Here is a 16,571-nt window from a genome sequence, read left to right as displayed (position 1 = left end):
AGTTCCCTTTCCCTCCTAGTACTGGAATAAATCTGTCACTTTCCAGTCCCTTCCTTAGACTTTTGCTAACTTTTCTGGATACAGCGCACTATCTCTGGGTTGCATGCAGACACTGTTTAGTCCAAGTCTACACAGGGAGCTGGCCTTTGGATCCTACAAATCCCATAGCTGTACGTCCCCACTGACTTTGAGTACTGCAAAATATCAAGCCAATCTGAACTGTAATTTTTCATAAGTAACTTTAGCCCTTTTCCTTCCAAAAACAACCTGGAAAATGGCAATAGGTTTGCCACTTGGATTATTCTAAAATTTCACTGGTCATTCATTATCTCCCTCCACCTGACAGCTATACGGGGCTGGGTTTTTTTTTCTGTTTGTTTTTTTGGACCTGTGGAATGGGGCCTGGGTTTGTAGGGTTATCCCAGGACAATTTGTCTCTGTGGAAGGGGCAGTGCCACCTAGGCTGCCACTGAAGGTGCCAGACTCACTACAAATACCTGCCCAACCAACTGCATTTGAACCACTTCTTTGCTGAGCAGCTATTGTGGCCTCTGGTAGCTAATGTGAGAGACAGAATAGACGAAGTAAGTGAGTCCTGCATTCTAAACCTGACCATGACATTGATTTTCTCTTTAGCCGTAGTCAAGTCACTTAACCTCTCTGCTATATAAAGTCACCAGACTTTACATGGAAACCCTCCAGTAGCTAGGGCCCTGGCAGCCCCCAAATCCACAATTTATATGGAGAGCTTCCTCTTGAAAATTTTTAAGCATTGATAGCTATGTACAGACCCCAGCAGGAGCACTCAAGATCCACATCTCCCAGAGCACAAGGTTAGGGTGACCTAAAGGTCTCCCCTGTTATATAAAATTGGGGAGTTCACTTTTGGGGAATGGAGGGCTTTAACAAATAATCCAGTTGACTTTCTCTCAAGTTGTCAGACCAGCCTTATGCACAGTGATATGATCCTGGTGGAGAGGAGCTGGTTATAGCAAAGAAAGGGTGTGTGCAAAAGTATTGTAAGATAGACTCTTGCAAAAATGTTGTTACATGGACTATTTTAAAGTAATTTTGGGCTTTATGCCAGCAGTTGAAAATTAAGCCCCATTATTGTTTCAAGTTGTTGCTGAAGTCTCCGGTGGTTTGTTTTCTATGTGTCTTGTTGAGTGGCAGGCAAAAAATTGAACTCTCCTGCAAGTCTCTTTTCAAGGTCCACAGCATTTGGATTTACTTGTGCATTCTTCTTTAGCGGCACGTGGTGTTTAGTTTAGAGTAAAGAAGATAGACTATTTTTTTTCTCTGTGTTTACCCCTTCAATTTTGATTGCTGACAGATCTGGAACTGTATTCACGACCAAGTTATAGAAATCCCTGTTTAAAGTAACGGTTGATACATTCATCTAAGACATTACATGGCTTCTCTTATAGCTAGGTGATTTTAATCAAGTTGCCCACAATGCTGTGCATTCTGCTTCAATTGTTGCCTTCTGGCAGCCATTCTAAGTTGGATCCATTCATGGATCTTTGCATAAGGAGTCAGGATCATTGAAACAATTAGACAGACAATGAACTCTTAACATCAGTGAAGCAATTGTATATGTAGTAATAAGATAACTTCTCGGCTCTTTGAGCTCAGATGGGGTGAGTAGTCTCTTGGCCTATCCAAGGCCGTGATCAATTGTTTTGATGTTTTGGTCTTTTGGCCTCGAGATGAAAACCTGGTCTGTGTCTTGGGAACCTTGAAGAAACATTATTTAAAACTTAAAGGGAGAGCCTGTAGTATTGGAGAGAGATGGTAAAATCCTAGGAAATAAGAATCTTGTTGGGAGAATTTTGCCCTGATGCACGTGGAATGCTTTTTCTGTTAGCTCGCTAAAGAGCCCATTAGAGTTAAACAGTTTAGAAGTTACCACAGCTCGCATTACCATCAGATAGCTTGCACCCAAGAGCAATAGAATTTCTGAGATGGAGGACTGGGTTAGAGGAAAGAAGTAAATAACTATCTTGGCTTGTCATTCTGACTGTGTCACCCTTTCTACCTTCTTGAATCCCTATATGCATGGAATAGAATGCCCTTCCCGAGCTAGTCTGCAAGGCCACTCCCCTCCCCTCAGTCACATCCCCACTTAATACCCATTTCTACTATGATGCTCATAAGAAATGAGTCAAACACATTTATTAACATACTCTTGTTTTAATACATTTTTTGCTTAATCATCCTGTGAACTAGCCTTTGCTGAGTAACTGCTTAATTTTACTGGTGTAACCTAAGAAGAAGGATGGCATTGGTCTTGTTAAGGCACTGGACTGGGACTGAAAAGATCTGTGTTGTGGTTTCTGCTCTGCCATTTACTTCCTTTGTGACCTTGAGCAAGTCATTTGATCTCTCTGCTCTTCAGTTCCCCATCTGTCAGTTGGGGCTACCAATACTTCCTCTTCCCCACTCTTTGCCTGTCTTGTTTATTTAAAATATAAACTCTCTATAGCAGGGACTATCTCATATGTGTCTGTTCAATGTCTAGCACAATTAGCCCTGATCTTGGCTGGGCCCTCTAGGTACTACCATAGGCATGTGCAGCACATTTCATTAGGGTGTGCACCCAGGGAGCCCTGCCCTAGCCTGCCCCCATCATGCCCCCATCCACTCCCTCCTACTTCCTGCCCCCTGACTGCCCCCCTCAGAACCTCCAACCCCCCCCTCCTTGTCCCCTGACTACCCCCTTCTGGGACCCCTGCCCCTAACTGCCCCCAGGACCCTGCCCCCTATCTAAGCCTCTCTGCTCCTTGTCCCCTGACTGCCCCCCTAGAACCCTACCCCCTACCTGTCCCCTGACTGCCCCGACCGTTATCCACACCCCCGCCCCCAGCCAGACCCACGGGAGTCCCATGCCTATCCAACCACTCCCCGCCCCCTGACAGGACCCCCAGAACTCATGACCCATACAACCCCCCTGCTCCCTGCCTGCTCCAACTCTTCTCCACACCCCTGCCTCCTGACAGGCCCCCGAACTCCCAACTCATCCAACCCCAGCTCCTTGTCCCCTGACCACCCCTTCCAGACACCCCACCCTAACTGCCCACCCAGGACCCTCCTTGCTCCCTGTCCCCTGACTGTCCTGACTCCTATCCACTCCCACCCCTGACAGACCTTGGGACTCCCATGCCCCATCCAACCCCCTGCTCCCTGACTGCCCTCCAGAGACCCGCTGCCCCTAACCACCCCTGGGATCCCACCCCTATTGAACCCACCCTGCTTCCTGTCCCCTGACTGCCCCCACCCCATATACAACCCCCCTGGCCCCGGACCCTTACCATGAGGCTCCTAGCAGCATGTTCTGCTCCACTCAGAGCCAGACATGCTGTCCCACGGGAGCAGGCAGCCCCGCCCCTCAGAATGCTGCGCGCGTGGTGGCATGGCTCTGGATGAGCGGGGAGCATGTCTACCTCCCCGCGGAGCCAAACACTGCCCCGCGGGAGCGTGCAGCCCCAGCCCCCAGAGCACTGCGCACGCGGCGGCATGGCTCCAGGGGATGGGGGAAGGCAGAGGAGGGGCTGACGGCTTGCTGCACTCGGCTGGGTGCTCTGGCCTGGGAGCGCAGACCCCATGACTTGCTGTGCCGGGAGAGTGGGGCCATTTTCCCACCCCTGCATTAGGGTGTGCCTGGGGTGCTACTGTGCTACAAATAATTCTCTTCCAAGCCTCTGAACTGTTTTGTTACCTTTTTCCTTGCATCATGTCTGACATTAGATTGCTAGCTTTTCAGGGCAGGGATCGTGTCTTATTTGTGCTGTGAGGGACATCTAACATACTTTTGGTTGCTATAAAATAAGAAGCAACAAGAGAATATAACTTAGTTTCACACAGCGCTTTACATATTTAAAATGCTCCAAAGACTTTTGCAAAATAATCAGATAAATATTTTCAGTGCGGTCTGCAGTGCCTGTATAGAAAAACACAGACACCAATATGTGGATGATAATAGCTCTCAAACAGCATTGGACAGATCACATAAGTAGCTCATTTGTTGAGAGATGATTCATGGATGTGCTGGGGATGGGAGTATCCCAGGAGGCCCTGGTCAAAATCCTTCCATCAAATAGAAAGGAAAGTTGGAATGATTTCCTTTTTCTGGACTATTATCATTATTTATTATTTGTATTATCTTAATGCCTTGCCAGAGGTGGCTTATCCCTAGGGCTCACAAAAATACTTTTCAAGAACATAACTGATTAGCTTTACAATGGCCCATATGCATCAAACTGATGATGCTTTTCTTATGGTTTGGAGAAAGGGTTAAGGCTGCAAAGTGACTGGAAGGTTTGTACTGGGGAATTCCCCCTATCTAGGGAAATTTCCACTGGTAGAAAACTGGCGGAGGTAGAACCATACCAGGTCTGTTGCTCAACTCTACCAGCTTCTGTGTCTGTCACCTAAATAGAACATTTGTTTCTGACAATTTAAAGGGGTTCTAGTGTACTGTGTTTTATAAAATATGTCATACAACTACACCATATAGTGAAACCAGGATACCCATAGACACCATTTTAAAGTCTTTCCTTCATCTATGGTAACTAAAACAAGATACATTGCACTGTATTATTAGATCTAGAATTATTCAGAGATTAATAGAGATGGTGGCTGAGATACAGAATTTGTACCTGTAACCAAATTGCTCCAAGGTTTAGGGGAGTTTGGTTTTGTGGTTTTGGTTCAGATCTGCCTCTAGAAATAAGTGAAAAGGAAAATGTTCCATGGGATCAGAGTAAAGAATTTAAAATAATTAAATAAAGGTTACTCATGATTATGAAACTTACAAAACCAAGCAGTAAACAGTAGATTATATGCAGAAAATACATGAAAGTAGATAATAACAAAATAAAGGTAGGGTTTTTGGGATCTTAGTCAATGCAATTATAACTAAGGCTATGTTTTAGACACAGGTATTTTTAGTAAAAGTCATGGACAAGTCAAGGGCAGTAAATAAAAATTCACGGCCCGTGACCTGTCCATGACTTGTACTACATACCCCTGACTGAATTTTGCAGGAGGGGGGGCAGGGGCGCTGCAAGTGATTGGGGGATCAGCCCAGGGGCGCCGCAAGGGCTTGGGGGGCACAGTGGGTGCTCGGGGAGTAGGGTGACCAGATGTCCCAATTTTATAGAGACAGTCCCAATATTTGGGGTTGTCATAAATATAAAGGGAAGGATAACAACCTTTATGTATGCAGTAGCATAAAATCCCTCCTGGCCAGATGTACTGAGGGGGTTAAGAAGCTCAAATAACCTGGTTGGCACCTGACCAAAAAAAACAATAAGGAGAGAAGATACTTTCAAATCAGGGAGGGTGGGGGGACAGGAGGTTTTGTTTGGGCTCTCTTTGTTTGTTCCCTCTCTGGACTGAGAGAGAGACCAGGCAGGTAAAACAGCTCCTGAAAACATACCTGAAATAATACATCTAAAATTGCAGAAATTGTTAGTAAGGGCAAGGAAATGCATTAGATTATCTTTTGTTTTAGCTTGTAAATTTTCCCTATGCTAAGAGGGAGTTTTATTCCTGTTTTTTGTAACTTTGAAGCTGAGCCTAGAGGGGAGTCCTCTATATTTAAATCTTTTTATTACCCTGTGAAGTTACCTTCCATCCTGATTTTGCAGGTGTGATTCTTTTACTTTTTCTTTAAATAAAGTTCTTTCTTTAAGAATCTATTTGATTTTCAGTGTCCTAAAGACAAAGGGTCTGGTTGGTACTTACATTATTCTCAAGCCTCCCCAGGAAAGGGGGTGAAGGGACTTGGGGGAATATTTTGGGGGGAACAGGGACTCCAAGTGAACCTTTTCCTGAATTTTTGTTTAAATCACTTGGTGGTGGCAGCAGTACTATCCCAGGACAAGGAAAGGAATTGTACCTTGGGTAAGTTTTAACCTAAGCTGGTAGAATATAAGTTTAGGGGGGTCTTTCATGCAGGTCCCCACATCTGTACCCCAGAGTTCAGAGTGGGGAGGGAACCCTGACAGAGGCATTGTCTTATATAGGCTCCTATTCTCCCCCTACCCCGTCACTATTTTTCACACTTGCTGTCTGGTCACTCTATTGGGGGGGAGCAGTCTGGGATCCCTGCTGGTGCTTGGAGTGTTAGCGGGACTGGCGGGCTCCCTACCTGGCCCCTCGTGGCTCCCCAGAAGCGGCGACATGTCCCTCCCTCAGCTCCTAGCTCTGCGCACTGCCCCCACCCAAGTGCCAACTCCACAGCTCTCGTTGGCCGGGAACTGTGGCCAGTGGGAGCTGCGGGGGGCGGTAACTGTGGGCGGAGGCAGTGCGCAGATCTAGGAGCTGAGAGGGAGGGACATATTGCTGCTTCCAGGGAGCCCCCGAAGATACACACCACCCAGAGCCCTCACCCCCCCATGCCCCAGCTCTGAGCCCCCTCCCTCACTCACTCACCCAAACACCTGCTGCTGCTGTGGGGAGGAGAGGGGCAGTGACCTGAGACTGACCCAGCAGCGGCCAGTGTGGCTGGCCCCAGGGCTGCCTGAGCTCCTCAGGCAGCCCCCGGGTCAGCCGCACTGGCCTCTGCAGAAGTTCTGGAGGTCCCAGAAAGTCATGGAATCTGTGACTTCCGTGACCTTCGTGACAAACTTGCACCCTTAATTATAACATGATGGGCTTGTGACAAATAAGATGATACCTTTTGCTGATTGGCTCAAGAATCACATTTAGAAGACTATACAGTAAGGGGATTTCAGTTCCTCAAATGAAGTATGACTTGGTTATAAGAAGCATATGCTGCAATTCCATCACCAGTTATTATAGGGTAGGCAACAGCATATAGAGAGAGTTGTAGAAGAGAGAATCAAGAGTGAACTATAAAAAACATGGGGATATGTTGCACAGAGGGAGATAATGTAAATCTTCTTTAACTCTTTAGAATAAGTCATTATTAATCAATAAGGATATAGAATCAGACTGAGCAACACATGATCACCACCAAGCAAACCTTCTGTTAATGCTTGTTCTTGTCGGGAATGATGCCACGTGGTGCTTTTCAGAGGGGAGTTTCAAATGTTGTAACTGTGAAACCACTGCAGCTAACATCCAAGCTTATACTGAGAGAATGTAGAGGCTGGAATGTTGCACAACTGAAATCATGTCATTAACGTTTCAAACATAGTCTAGAGTGTTAGAGGTGGTCAAGACGGGTAAGAAGTGCATCTGAAAAATCTGTGGGCTGCTTGAGCTTGTGAGGTCTGGCATATGTTTCCTATGTTCTTCAACCAGTTCTACAAAATGATTCTTTATTCTGATCCTGCAGGTGCTTATCTCCCTAATCTAAGACAACTGAAATTGAACAACAGTTTACTTGTATCTGTGAGGTAAGAAAGAAACCATAATTGGAATAAACATGAGGAATATGACACCTTTCCTTTTCCTGTTTGGATGATAAATTGTTCATTTCTGCTGCCTTTATTCCTTCCCACCCCTTAAAAGCAGTGTAGGAAAATTCTATATTTGTCCAGTAACCCCAGCTCAGTGCAGTCATGCCCGCCGGAGGTCCGCTGCCCCGCTGCCGGGGCGCTCCTGGCGATGACTGCTTGGGGCGGCCAAAAACGTAGAGCCGCCCCTGCCAGTAACCTACAGATTTAGGGCCAGGACCTCAGCTGGTATAAATCAGCATAGCTCCAGTGATATCAATGGTGTTACACTGGTATCCCTAACTGAGGATCTGGGGTGAAATCCTGGCCTCATTGAAGTCAAAGGGAATTCTGTTGTTGACTTCAATGGGGACAGGATTTCACCCAAGTCTGTAGTGAGATGGGTTATTGTGGTGGGGTATATAAGCCCGACACTGGGATTGAAGGGGTTAAGTAGCCCTGCCCACCCCTGCTGCAGAGCATGCTACAGCTGGAGGTGGGGCTTAAAAGGGAGCCAGACAGCTCAGCAAATGCCTGGCAGGGCAGGGAGCAAGACCTAACCTGAGAGCTCCTAAAGAAGGATGCTCCGAAGCCTTTCCCTGGGAAAAAGAGCCTGCCTTCTGAGCCCAGAGGGGTGGAAGGTTCCGTTACTCTTTCTTCTCTACCTTGTGTCAAACTATAAGACTTTGTTGTTCCTATAAGGGCAGTAGGAAGTGGCCCAGGGAGGCAGCCTTAAGGCATTCCTGGGTGCTGGACGTTGTTGCCTCTTGCAGGGTCCTGAGCTGGGGTCCAGGGCCAGGGCTGCCCTACCAACCACCCTTGTTAGGAAGAGCATGAAAACCCTTACTTCCAGACTCGCCCTTGGGGAAGGAAGGGGAGGGCAGAGACTTGGAAAACACTGCAGCTGGGGCTGGATGCCTGCAGGGGGTCAACAAATAGATTGATCCCCCCAATTGTGAGGGCATGGGACCCAATATCTTCCTTGGAGCCTAATTAGTGACCTGACCAGAGTGTCAAGTCAACACCCACCAAAAGGCAGACCCCCCAAGGGCATGAGACTGGCCAGTGAGAGACACTGGAGGCGGAGTGAGTAGAGACCTAATATCCTACACATTAGGCGACACCAACAGTGAGCACTGCCCAACACAACTTGAAGGAGAATGTGGTCTCTCATCCCAGGTCTTCTGTAGGGCCTTGCGGGCGGGGGAAAGTATGGATATAGACAACTTGATGAAGTGACGGATGGACAGCCAGCAACTACAGGCCTCCCAACAACAACAGGAACAGAACCAGCTGTTTCAACAAATGACTGCTCAACAGTAAGCAGCACACATCAACAGCAACAACAACAGCTCATCTGGGAGCTTGAGGCAAAACAGCAAGAGCAGCAATAATGCCTGGTCCAGGAGGTGGCAACCCTTTTACAACTGAGAGGGACTAGCACCCCAGCCCCAAAGTTTCTCATAAAACACACAAAGATAGGACTTCGGGACAACCTGGATGCTTTCCTCTTCAGTTTTGAAAGGGTCACCACAGCAGCTCGATGGCCATCTGTACACTGGGCTATTTTGCTGGCATCTTATCTTACTGGGCTGGCTCAAGCTGTGTATTGCAGCCTCAGCTCTGTGGATACACAAGACTATGCACAGGTCAAGGCGGCTATTTTAGACATCTTTGATATCAATGCCGAGACCCACTGACAGCGCTTTCACCTGGAAAAATTTCCCTGGGGCCTGACCTTGTGCGGCAGCCCAGAGCTTTAAAGAACATTGTTAGTGGTGGCTCCATCCCAAAAAGCAGACCAGGTTGCTGGTGGCCGAGCAGGTCATGCTGGAGCAATTTTCAGAAATTCTTCTGGCTGGGGGATGTGTTGCGGCACAGGCCTGAGACATTAACCCTCACAATACAGCTGTCAGAAAACTATATGGTAGCTGTATGCCCAGCCAGTGGAACACCCAGGCCTGAAGATGCTCATTAAGATCTACAGACTGTATAGGCTAAGGATCTCTCGGCCTGGCAATGGGAGCAAGCTCCAAGGAACCAAATACCAAGCCTAGTCCACCAGATGATCCACAGCTATGGCAAGGCCCCAGAAACCTGGTCTCACTAGGAATATAGTGCTGGGGAAAAACCCAATCCTGAGGGAAGGCCCCCTTCTGACACCCAGCTTCCCCTAGGGAAGTCAAGGGATAGGGCAAATCCCTTGATCAGAAGTTGTTTTTCACATGGACAGTGAGGACATTTCTGCTGTGACTGCCTCTTAATGGTTAGCAACTCTGAACAGGCATGGGCAGCTGATGCCATGGCTAGGAAAAGAGGCCTGATCAAGATATTAGTTCCTGTGTGGGCTACTGGGGTAGAAGTATACTTGGGGTGCAGCCAAACATTGATTAGGGAACAGCTAACAGTGTCCCCAAGGTTGCCTCCGGATCCTATCTACTTCCAGTGTGTTCATGTGGATATGTGCCCATATCCCACAAAGGAGGTACAGTCAATTGTGGGAAGAGTATGAGCATGTGTGGCCCATACACTAGATTACCTGGTGATTTTTGGGCTGGGATTGGGAGTTCTTCAGGGACGTCATAAAGTCATGGGGTAACAACCCTCTGGAAGGGGCAAACTCTCATGTAGAGGCCCCTGAGTCACAAAAACCTAAAAAGTTATCAGGAGTCGGAGAGACAGAAGATCCGAGCAAAGGGAGCTCCCGCAGAAGCAATGCCCTCCCTGTATTCAGGAGAAGCAGAGGATCTCACAGTCCCTAGACTTAAACCTGCTGGCGGCAGATGTAGATTTTGTAGCAAAAAGAAGGACGACCCAACCCCGAGCAGGGCGTATGACCAACTTGCCAGCATAAATTGGTGAGATGGTAAATACATGACTGATGAAGCAGTGGTTTTTATTTGAACTCAGAGAGGAGAGACTGTATCAGGTGGCGAAGGACCCCCAAACCAGAGAAGTAAGGAGTACAATTTCTTGTCCTGAAGAAATTCTGCCGTAAAGTGCTGCACTGGCACATGCAATATCTTGAGGGGGACAAATGGGGCAAGAGAAGACCCTTAAAAGGGTGGCCCTCAAATTTTATTGGTGGGGGAACAAAAAGAGATTAGGGACTACTGCGCATTGTGCCCGGCATGTCGATGGACAGGGCTCCAAAAGTTCCACCATGGGCGGCGCATGAACCGCCAGCTGGGGGAGGCTAGCTCCCAGCCTCGCCCCTTCCACCTGCAGCCCTGGAGTCGGGCCTCAGAGCAGAAGCAGCGGCCTGGGGGCGGAGTGTGGGCGGGGCCATGCTTGGCTGTTTTGGGGTGGCTGAGCCTCCCCCAACCTATGATACCTGCCACCCATGAGCTCCACTACTCCCTCTCCCAGTGGTTGGAGTACCCTTTGAGAGGATCAGTATGGACCTGATGGGGCCACGAATAGAGTGCAGCCACGTACCAGTGCATTCTGGTGATAATAGATTGTCACATGGTGCCCAGAGGCCATCTCCCTTTGCTCAACCACTACAGCTACTGTTACCACCGAATTGATGAAGGTTTTTGCACAGGTGGGTACTGAAGGAGACATTGATTGACCAGGGGATCAACTTTACTTCAAAGCTAATGGGGGAATTGTGTGATCTCTTTAAAATCAAGGCCTTAAAGACATCAGTCTATCACCCTCAGACATATGAGCTGGTGGAGTGCTTCAGTAAGATGCTGAAAGAGATGCTTAAGAAATTTATGACTTTGGATCCCTGTCATTGGTAGTGATTGCTCCCACCTTGCCTTTTCGCCATCAGCGAAGTACCATGGACATCTATGGGGTCCTCCCCATTAAAGAAAATAAATCTTTCTAATAAATTTAGCAGATTTGATCAGACAGTTATTAAGAGAATGGATGACATGGAGCCCCATGATGTCATTTGTTTGGAGTCAATTTCAGGCACAAAATGCTCATTCAATCACAAACGTCCTTATAAATAGGGGCTCTGAGTCAATGGGAAAACAGTTAAACAAGCAGTACTTAAAAATGAAACTCCTCACCTTTCATACTATGTATTTAGTTTTCTTTGTCCCCTTATTAATTATTAGATACAGTATTTGTGGTTTAAATAAAGCCTGTTTTCATCCTGGCCCATCTTTACCTACTTGCTTGAAATGCCACATCACTTCAATCATTTTCATAGCAACCTGCTGTTAAGTCATAAACACAGGATTATAATTTTGCTGCAGGAAAAGATATGTGGTGAAAGGAATGATCTTGTTGAAACCATTTTTGCCAGTATCTGAGGGAATATGGCAAATATTGCTTTTTTAATTGAATTAAACTTGCATTCTAGTTTGCCTCAGTCAGAAGATCCCTTTTTAAACAAAACAGATTTCCCAAAATTTCTTGTCCATGATACTATTCCATAGTAGAGATTTTGTGGAATGTTTGAAGGAAATTGGACAGTGCATAAATGTAATATTAGGGTTCCAAAAATGTGGTATTTTTCAGTTCAGGTGTTTTGTTTTGTGTTTTTGCCTGTAATGTTTCAAAACTGGCATGGCCTAGGCACTCAAAATGTGTTTTACTCTATTGCCCTTCACAAGGACTGGTGCCTTTTGCTCCTTTTGGAGAGTTGGGAGGACAAACTAAGTATTAAAGGGGATTAATTGGAAGAGGTTTGGCCTAAGTTTCAGATTTTAAAAATTGAATTTGTCCCAAAACATGAATTTTTTTATCAAAATTGTTTTTATTAGAAAAAAATGAAAATTTTGCCCAAAATGATTTTTTTTGTTTTGAGCAAAAAGCAACTTTTCCTCAAAAGTTTTGATGAAAATATTTCGACCAGCTCTATCAGTTTTGCATTTAGGCCCTGATTCAAGAAAGGATTTAAGTTTGTCCTTAAGTCCCGTTGATTTGAATTGAAGCTTTAGGGAGATTTTTCTCTTTGTACTTGAGGAATCCAACTCCTGGCATGAAAAAATTTAACAGAATAATTCCTGACACCTGGCATTCTTTTGGTCTTGGAAACTAGCAAGAGTTAGTCTTAAGTTTAGCAGTAATTTGATCAAATACAATTCATAACTATTTTGGCATGGATATCTGCTTTAATATTACATATGACACTTGCCAGGCTCAGAAGTACCAGTAGAAGCCAGCCCACACCTCTTTTAAATAAGCATGTCTTCTACATGTCAGTTAAATGAAATTGCAAGGAGTAGGCAAAGGAGGGACTAGAACCTGGCAGCGTTCCCAGACCAGAATTCTGCCAGCTGAGTTAAAAACAAGCAGCTCTGCTAGTGCAACACAGCAGTGGCTTTCAGACATTACTTCCCGTCTCCAGCAGCCTGTCTTGGGATAAACCTGTAATACTTAGGAGCAAAGCCCACACAAGCACAGTCTGTCTACTTGAACTATATTTTTGGGCATCTGTATTGTGTCAATTTAATACCTGTTATTACAACATCCTAAAATAAGGTGCTATCATGGGAGCAGCTATGACTGCGATAGTTAATGTTGCATAATGGTTTCCATCCTAACTCTGTTTTTAGTCACTCATAACTGTCCAGAAATTTCACTTTTTGGGTTGAAATTTTCCATGCTTGATCCCTGTCCAAAAGGTGATTTTTTTTCTTAAAGAGCAAATAGATTGTATATTTTTGAGTATGAGGATAGTGAGGGAGAAATTCACTTTTCTCATTATAAAAAATAATTCCTATGAACTTTTTTGAATAGCCATAAAGCCAGAATGGTTGGGAATAAGAAGCTGAAAACTGGCAGAGGCATTTTTAGTGATAAATTCCAGATTGTTAAAGATAGACTGGACCACTGTTAGAACAATGAAAATATGATGAGTATATCATAGAAGTGTAGGGTTGGAAGGGATCTCGAGAAGTCATCCAGTCCAGCCCCTAGCACTGAGGCAGGACACGTAAACCTAGACCATCCCTGACAGGTCTTTGTCTAACCTGTTCTTACAAACTTCCAGTGATGGGGATTCCACAGCCTCTCTTGGAATTAGAAATCGAACTATCCTTGCAATTAGAATTTTTTTCCGAATATCTAACTAAATCTCCCTTGATGCAGATTAAGCTCCTTCCTACTTGTACTACCTTCAGTGGACACAGAGAACAATTGATCACAGTCCTCTTTAATACAATCCTTAACAGTTTGAAGACTGGAATTTTTTTTCCAGATGTTGCACGTCTCTAATGTGATAGAAAGAATATCAGATACTATATTGTATGATATGACAAATAGTGTGTGGTCCTGTAATTAAAGACTGTATCATAATGCATGCACATGACGAGGCATGATGCATATTGTCACTTTCCAACTTGTGTGCTTATCCAGGCAACCTTAAATTTCTCTTAATGTTTTTGTCTGGAATTTCCTATTTTTTTAAGATGGAAAATAATAAAAGCATTTTTTAAAATCTGAAAACAAGAGAAGGCCACTTCTGGAAATCAAACCACTTATATTTAGGTGCATAAATGAGAATTTAGGAACCTACCTGTAGGTACCCATTTTTAAAAATCTTGGCATTTAGGTCATCTACCTCACTCTGGAGTTAAAGTTGTGAGTGTGATTGTGAGGAAATAGAGTATGTTGGAATTGAAAAGGAGTTTGATGTGAAGCTGAGAAATCATTTGGGTAGGCTGACGTTTCATTGGTATGGCTCGTGAGTTGAGGTTGATTGTTGGCTTAAAAGGTGATTTCCTGGAGTTTTTATGATTCCATTGGTAGGGAATGCAACTGAGCAGCCTTAGACATAAATTCATGAGTTGTCTTTTTTGTGGGGGTGGTTTATAAAGTTTGCATTACTTTGGGATACCTCAGAATGGAAGGCACTATATAACTGCAAGCTATTGCTATATACCACATAGGTGGACAATAAATCCCAATTTGTCAAATATCTGCATTTTTTCAGTTTCAATGTTTTTCCTACAGACGTCTTTACTTTTTGAGAATATAGTATATGATGAAAAGGAATTAGTTTGGGTCCTTGTTAATTTGCTACATTACACTGATTTTATGAGGTTCTCACTTATTACCTCTATCCTTTTCATATCAGCCAAGAAACTCTAGATTTATGAACTGATAATTAAGGAAGAAACATGGAACCTATTCTGAAGAGTGTGAGTTAAAAGACTCTCTTTCACTGTTTTGTGATGACACATTACTTGTCTTCCTAATGATTACAGCAAAAAGAACTATATTTCAAAACTAATGAGCTTTCTTCTAGTTTGGCTAGCAGCCTATATGTTTTATCTAATAGCTTTCATTCTAATTTCAGTGATGAATAAAGAGACTTGTGTAAAATGTTAGACATTTGCCTTCTTGGAAGGTGCTTTTTTTTTTTTAACTGAAGTTGATTCTCGGTAACTTGTGCCCATAAGTTTATAGCACAAGCCAATAGTTAACCAGACTGAAAACTCTGCTCTACCAGCTACTGCCCACTACCTCCCATTCAGTTGTAGGGGTTGTAGCTCACAAGACAGCTGGGCTTCTCCAAACCTCACTCTTGCAGTTCCTTACAATAGAGAACTAACATCTGCTGCTTGGGGGCTGAAATTAATGTTACTGCACGTATGTGGTTTAACTGAGACGGGAAAGGTGGGTGCACATCAACATAGAGCTCAGGGGATGTGGGAGGGAAGTAGGAACAGAGCAAAGATAATGCAGAACTCTGTAATCCAAATACAGACACATTTAAAATGTGTCTGTGCTGCAGTCTGTGTTACATTCAGTTCTGGAGCTGGCCATGCACAACTGAATGAGAGGAAAGTCATGCTGGTGCACTACTGTCCAGTAAAAGTTGCAGGGAGACGAGGAGGTGGCAGTCCTTAACTAAAGGCTCATTCCTGCAAGGTTCAGAGCACAACAACTGTTGCCTGCTCTTACATGCAGAGGCGGCTCTAGGCATTTTGCCGCCCCAAGCATGGCAGGCAGGCTAAGGCAACCTGCCTGCCGCCCTCGCGGTGACCGGCAGAGCGCCCCCTGTGGCTTGCCGCCCCAAGCACGCGCTTGGCGTGCTGGGGCCTGGAGCCACCCCTACTTACATGTTTATCAAGAGTTTCGTGAAACTGGGTGTTTATCTTAAAGTTTAGCTGCTGGAGGCAAGTGATTACATAAGACTCTCCACATTCTTTTTTTTTTTTTTTTTTAAAGAAAGTCCCTAGCCCTCATGGCTGTGGAGAAAAGCCTGAAAATGTGATGTGAGTGCACCCTAAAGACTCGGGGTGAAAATCTGGTCCCATTGAAGTCAATGAGAATTTTGCCATCGACTTCAGTGGAGCCAGGATTTCACACTCTGAAACCAGAAGGCAAATAAAAAGACGACAAATTTTATTGGTTTTGTATGATTTTGTTTTTTTAATTTCATGATGTGTAAGCCAATCTGATGATTTGGGGGGTGGGGGAGCCTGACTCATGATTTTTCAGTGCTTGGAATAGACAGTATTCCTCTCTGGCCCCAATCCAGCAAAGAATGTAAGCACATGCTTAATTTTAAATGCGTGAAGAGTCCTGCCAACTTCAGTGGAACTACTCACATGCTTAAAGGTAACCATGTGCTTAAGTGCATTGTTGGAGAGAGTCCAGAGTACTCAGTACCTTGCAAGATCAAGTGCTAGCATATCGGTTACAGAAGCTTAAAGTATCAGTGCTGTGAAGTGGGATAGTGCAGTACTGCATAGGGAAGGGGTGGGCAAACTTTTTGGCCCAAAGGCCACATTGGGGTTGCAAAACTGTATGGAGGGCTGGGTAGGGAAGGCTGTGCCTCCCCAAACAGCCTGGCCCCCACCCCCTATCAGCCTCCTCCCACTTCCCAACCCCTGACTGCCCCCCTCAGAACTCCCAAGCCATCCAACCCCCCTACTCCTTGTCCTCTGACCGCCCCAACCCCATTCACACCCCCACCCCCTGACAGGCCCCCTGGGACCCCATGCCTATCCAACCCACCCTGTTCCCCACCCACTGACTGCCCCCTGAACCTCCGCCCCATTCAACCCCCCCCTGCTCCCTGTCCTCTGACTGCCCCCTGGGGCTCCCCATCCCTTATACAATCCCCCAGCCCCAGCCCACTTACCACTCACCATGCCGAGCAGAGCATGCAGAGCAGCATGTCTGGCTGCCACGCTGGCCAGAGCCAGACATGCTGCCGCTGTGCTCGGCAGGAGCATGCAGCTCTGCCGC

The 16,571-nt window shown here is 45.6% G+C and overlaps 1 protein-coding gene across 3 annotated transcripts in view; it reads left to right on the top strand.

Moving 5' to 3' along the window:
• Positions 1-16,571, top strand: part of LRRC56 (leucine rich repeat containing 56) — a 120,877-nt gene that overhangs the window by 49,703 nt on the left and 54,603 nt on the right. For all 3 annotated transcript variants that reach the window (XM_039535342.1, XM_039535341.1, XM_039535343.1), the window contains exon 6: positions 7,307-7,367. In XM_039535342.1, coding sequence (XP_039391276.1) covers positions 7,307-7,367 — 61 coding nt within the window. The remainder of the gene's footprint in view (positions 1-7,306; positions 7,368-16,571) is intronic.

This window comes from Mauremys reevesii, linkage group 4 (genome assembly GCF_016161935.1).
Source record: "Mauremys reevesii isolate NIE-2019 linkage group 4, ASM1616193v1, whole genome shotgun sequence".
Taxonomy (NCBI): domain Eukaryota; kingdom Metazoa; phylum Chordata; order Testudines; family Geoemydidae; genus Mauremys; species Mauremys reevesii.
The sequence above is the reverse complement of the archived record's forward strand: the minus strand, read 5'-3'. Positions and strand labels throughout refer to the sequence as shown.